Source organism: Augochlora pura, chromosome 10 (assembly GCF_028453695.1).
Source record: "Augochlora pura isolate Apur16 chromosome 10, APUR_v2.2.1, whole genome shotgun sequence".
Taxonomy (NCBI): Eukaryota; Metazoa; Arthropoda; class Insecta; order Hymenoptera; family Halictidae; genus Augochlora; species Augochlora pura.
In genome coordinates, this window is record NC_135781.1 from 1,879,166 (window position 1) to 1,885,350 (window position 6,185).

Genomic DNA, 6,185 nt, shown 5'->3' on the forward strand with positions numbered 1-6,185 from the left:
GGTGTGACACAGGGGTCGGTGGATTCGCGGCAATCATTGTAGTAAACAAAACTTACCGTCCATTAGAAGTAGAGCCGGATAACGAACGAAAAAGATTCTCTCCCCCCCCCCCCTCTCCCCCCGCCTCTGCCACCCCGAAGAGACAGCTAGAGAGACACACCGACAATCTAATTAAGATCCGCCGTCGTTAATCCTCCGACGAAATTTTCGCCGTCCGTTCTTCCGGAAGACGTGACAGAGACGGGCAAGAAACGGTCGGGGGTGGTGAGGTGGGGGGTTGGAGGTGGAGGTGGGAGACAAACACGGAATAGCCCCGTGGAGAGCGCGCGGGGAAGGGCCGCCGTGGAAGGTGCCGCGAGGGGGTAGCGTAAACAATTCCCAGCACAATTAGGAGACGTTTGTCCGTCTGTGTTTATCGAAGGATCCGTAACTAGCTTGGGTTAACACCTATCCGTTCGGCGCGGAGAGAGGCGCAGCAGCCAGACCCCGTAACAGCGGCTGCTACGGGGATCGGCCATGCGAGAACGATCCCGGATATAGCGACGCGAATCCTAGCGAAAAGAAACGCGCGACGCACGGCTGGCTAAACAATGATCCGCGGAGTTTATCGACGGACGCAGAGCCGAGATTTTAATTGATGTCGCGTTGCCGTCAAGGGACTGCGGACTGGACAAATAAATATATGGGGGATGGATCGACTCTCCCTCTCTTTAATTGTAGTAAGAGTGAAAGAGAGAGAGAGATTGTAGTATCGTTCAAGGTTATGTGAAATTAAATATTAGGGTGTCGCATAAGCTCCTTCCTTTAAGCACCATTAATATTGTTCTATCGTGTCGTATGATAATCTTTTTTATCAATAAATTTTAAATCCGAAAGATTGTTAATTAGCGGTATTGTTGCTCCGAGTCACAAGGATCAATTTCGTATACATAAAAGTACACTTTGTTACACAAAATAGCAATACTACGCGACAGAAAGATTATTTCCGATTTATCGTTAAAAATGGCATCGAGCGCAAAGGGTCAACAGATCGCGGTTAATAAAAAGATGGTAAATCAGGTGAATCGTCGACACGAACACGGCGAAGAAAATAACGACGGCCGCGGGATAAATCTGTAATGGCCACCGTTTGCGGCGACGATGCCCGTGCAGAAATCGATCGAAATTGTTTAGAACGGCGCGTCGGGATTACGGGGGCCCGTGTGCGTGAGTAATTATTTAACTTTATCGTCGCAGCGACGAATGCAAATTGCGTGTACAAATGTACGCGTCGCGCAAACGGTTAACGTTCGATTCTCTCTGCCCGGACAATCAGAACGCCGTAAACCAAAACTATCGGCGAGGAGGGGGGGGGGGGGGGGGGGGGGGGGGGGCGGGGGGGGGGGACGGATCCCTTCGTGTGCCGTAAGCGAACAACGCGCGAACACGACATTTCAATTGAAAATAAACATATAGCGGATACGGCCGTTTAATTAACTATACTGCGCGATCAGGATTTTACGGGGAAGCTGACGCGAGGACAGGGTTGACGAGGCGCGAGTCCAAGATGGCGGCGATCGATCGACGATCGCGTTTGGCAAAATTAACCCTTTGCACTCGAGTGGCGACTCTGAGGCATCGCTGAAATTCTTACGGTACGTTCTAAGATTTATATTATTATTATTATTATTCTTTATTAACGGACTAGTAGGGGCCTTTTCCTAATTTTCCTAATTATTCTTAGAAAAATATCTTATTATATACATTAATTAATGATAAAAAAATTTTTAAAGTTATTTAAATTTAAATATCCCCCCAATCAAATAATTCCATTAATACTATCATATATAACAATAAAAAATATTAATAATCTTATTAAACTCAATAGGGTCTTCCCGTCCCCTAATATAATTTAAGCATTTTTACTTAAAATTTAAATTATTTTTTTAAAATAAAGACAGTTTATATTTCATCAACTTTTCTGTTACATAGAGGCGATTTACATATATATAATAGTTGCCGCGAGTTTATTCGCATCTTTTCTTTTTAAATTGTGCTCTCTGTCTCACTCTCACTCTCTCTCTCTGTCTATATCTATGTCTCTCCCCGTCTCTCTCGCCAGCGCACACAGCTATTTACGCTTAGAAATCCCCGCGCGTCTAGCCGGCGCCTTCGGTGTATCTCTAAGCGCGTATGTAAATATCCCATGAACATTATGACGTGGGGTCTTACACTTCCAGCATCGAGTGCCAGTCGCGTTGCGTATTCACGCACAAGCAAACGCACACAGACACAGAGAGAGAGAGAGCATAACAGGCCACCTTACTATCCGAAGAGGACGCGCTAGCTTAGGATCGGTGCGCGCCGGCATTATTCATTCGTGCGAACCTCGAGAGAGAGAGAGAGAGTTGCTCGATCTCTGGCACCTGTCTCAAGGATACCGGATAGAATGTATCGGTAGCATGATGACTTTGCCATTAATTATCCGGGCTTTGTACTTCAGAAATCCGACGCGCGGCTCGATTTCAACCGTCTTAACGAGCCATCCGCCGGATGGTATCCGGTTCTGTCTAGCCACGGCTCTGCTCGCGATTCCGTTCTCCTCTAGCCGCCCCCCCTCCCCCTCCCCGCTTACCGGCGCGGATTACAATGCACTCGCCGTCAATCATTCGACAAGACACCGTCCAGGATTCGGGGAACGAGATCCGCCGATAGAATTAATTATCGCGCGAAATAATTGGCGGGCACTCTCTCTCTATCTCTCTCGCGAGGATTTCACGGGGATCGGGGAGGATCTCGGGAGCGCCGCGGTACGTGGTCTACGGGTGGACGTGGAACAGCGTCGATGCTTTTCTACATGGACGTCGGGGTGGCCTCGACGACGTCGAAGCTTTTTGCTCGTCGCGACGCTCGTCGAATCTCGAAATCGTTTGGGAATCGCGAGCTCTCGGTGTGCGCGGTTTCTGAGGATTTCTGGGAGGACCGACTCCTCGCGGATGAATGTCGATGTTATACGCATGATTGTAATTATTATTATACTTTGGTTATGTCAAGATTATGTCAATATTACGTTATATGTATAATTGTAGTTATCGTTACACTTTGGGTACAGTGATGTACATTACATTTTGGTTATGTCAAGATTATGACAAGGTTATGTTATATGCATGGTTTCAGTTATTATTATATTTTGGTTATGTCAAGATTAAGTTATATTATACGCATGGTTGTAGTTGTATATATTACACTTTGATTATAGTTACGTATATTACACTTTCACGAATTAATAATAAATGACGTTCATATTATTCAGTAAATCTTGCATTTAAACTGTATCATGAGTCTGGCCCGTTATTATAGTGCAAAGGGCTAAGAACAAATAACTACTTATCAACGCAGCGTGAAAAGGGTCACGAAGCGAGAAGAGGTTAACTCGTTACTTACGTAATTCGCGGAACGATGACTGACATCGAACCATAAGAGCGATCCGTTTGGCATGGAACTACCCTTGCGCTAATTGCGAAACCCTTCTGCCACAGAGAGACCTAGAAAGAGAGAGACGGAGAGACCTAGATAGAGATACAGAATGAGAGAAAGAGAGAAAGAGAGAGAGAGAGAAACAGCCGTTCGGGGGAAGAAGAGACGCGGCAGTAATCAGCGTTGAGGTCACCCGTTAGGACAATTAGGCGAACAGAGAAGTTCCATCGCGGGTTCCGCGGGCCCCGCCCGACCGGCCCTATAAGGGCCAAGAATGACAGCTACTAGTTTTTTCCATTACTCAGAGCCCCGTCCGCGTCTCTTCGGGAATTAACATCACCGGCGACGTGCGGCGGCTGTCGACGGTGTTCAAGGAACGGAACGATCTCACGTCGATACTTCCCTCACGGAAACGATCCTCTTTGACTATTCGCTCCGCGAAACGACGAACACGTTCACGAAGATAGCAACCTATAGATCACTCCCTAAAATCAACCCTAGATTATTATTTTAACCTCTTAGGCTGGATTTTGCGAAATCATAGCTAAATTACCATTTTTCTGAATATATATTTCTTTTTGGTATAGTTATATTATACTTGTCAACTACCAACAACCATATAAGTTCGTGAAGCTAGAATAAGCATACTTCCTCTCCCCAAATCGTCCAGTTCCATCGGCGATCTCTTGGACAATCTCAGAGCAACAACAAAGTTGAATGAAAGAGCCACCAGCAGTGGGCGGAAATTGCGCGATCATCAGCGATAAAAACGCTGTATCCCTCGATAACGATAACGTATCAGGCGTAACCATCGGGAACAATGTCAATTAGCATGTATGAACGAGCGATTCTCATTAATAAAAGTTCCTTAATCCCTGTTTGGCGTTTCTGTGTACTCGTGAGTCGCCGAATCTTTTTGAAAGAAACGGACAAGCGAATTTTGAGAAACGGGATAAGCGGGCTGATAAGACGACGCATGGGGAGTATATAACCTACGCCAGCAATTTTTCTATAGCAAAACGAAACAGAACGTTTTCGGTATAGTCTAAACGTCGTGAGTCTACAGTTTTTGGAAAGTATAACGCTGATATATTCACCATGACTTCGAGGAAGATGGTCTTGTGTTTAATGGTGGTATTTGTTGCGATTGCTACCGAAGTCGCTTCGCTACCGAACAATTGCACTATTGGGTACTTTGAGCCGGCTGACAAGATTGTGTTCGCTCAAGATGTCAGGGCGCAAGGTTCTGGAATTCTGGTCAAGACTGTCACGAAGACGTTTAATATGAGGCAATGGGAGAAGATCACTATGATCCAAGCTGTTGACATGTCACCGAAGGGGGATGCTACCTGCGACCATTCGATCCGCAGTGGAGCCGCATACGTTACCGTGACGTTCAAGTTCACCAGCCCGAGGAACCAGGGGCTGAACTTCAACCTGCAGATCTACGGTGTTTAGTGCGCAACGCGTTAGCTGCGCATGGATGTGTATACACGTTATAAGGAAATGGCGATCTTATATGTTATTATATAATTATATATAATGTTATATATTATATGTTATATAAGAGAAATACTTCTCCCACGATCTAGTTTATATATTTATAAAATAGTTTTATATCCTAGTTTATATATATTTATATAATATATTTATGAACTTCGCAAGGTTAGGGTAATTCTAGAACAACTGTCGACAATGCTATTACTCATTGCGACCGATAAAATGCATAACAAAATTTATATTCGAAATAAATTGACGCAGTTAAGTGGTTAATGTTTAATTGTTAAATTGACTGCTTGCTATTCATTGCGTGGAGGAACTTAATTTCGAAAATAATAATTGTGCTCTGCGGAGGTATTAAATTTATCTTGAAAAGTATTGTTGTACTATGTTAGTTGTAAGATTAATAAATATGTTGATTTTTAATTTCTTACATGAATTTGTTTTTTATTTATGAACGGGGTCTTAGAGTGATCTTGTGTTAATCTTAAAGTAATTTATTTGCGGGTCTTTGAGTAATCTCGCGAGGAATATTTGATCATTTAAGTGTTATTTATGCATGTGACAATGTCTATGCAACTGTGACAATTTCTAATCGTCCAATTTATTTAATAACTTTAAGGTTATGCCCTGTTAATTTTATCTTTTAATAGTATACATTTATTAATAACAATTTTTATTTGTATTTAGTCCTTTAATATTCTTAAAATTTACTTTAGTCTACTGACATTATCATTAACTTCATTGCAATAATAACGAGATGTAATTCGAGAAGCAGCAGTACTAGAATTTCATACTCTTAATACATGAAACTAAATAAATTTTCGAACAATCTTATTTACCACTTCTGAATCATTATTTTTTACTTTACCACCCCCATAACCCTGAAAAATAAAATTACAAGAATCTGGCCCCATAAAAATATTATTACACATAACTCACAGGCTACCCCCTATTGAATTCAATTATTATTATCTCCCCCGATTTAACAATTACACAAAGACATCGCAAGACTTCTTAAACAATGCACAAAATACAAATATGCATTTCTTCCAAATCGAAAGAACATTTGACTCTCCTATAACCTAAATCAAGAACTAAAAGCATAAACCACCGCATGCAACAAACAAAAATCATCTCCGTCCATTTAAAAAATTCTCGAGAAGAATAAACAACCACTCGGCGTAGCAAAGAAATAAATCACAGGTCAAGGGGTTGAAAGAAACCTA

At 42.7% G+C, this 6,185-nt stretch overlaps 1 protein-coding gene across 1 annotated transcript; it reads left to right on the forward strand.

Annotated features, from left to right (window-relative positions):
• Positions 1–4,554: 4,554 nt before the first annotated feature.
• On the forward strand, positions 4,555–4,914 carry LOC144476540 (putative salivary secreted peptide). The gene has a single exon (XM_078193621.1). It carries the CDS (start codon positions 4,555–4,557, stop codon positions 4,912–4,914), a length of 360 nt encoding a protein of 119 aa, XP_078049747.1.
• The last annotated feature ends 1,271 nt before the right edge of the window (positions 4,915–6,185 follow it).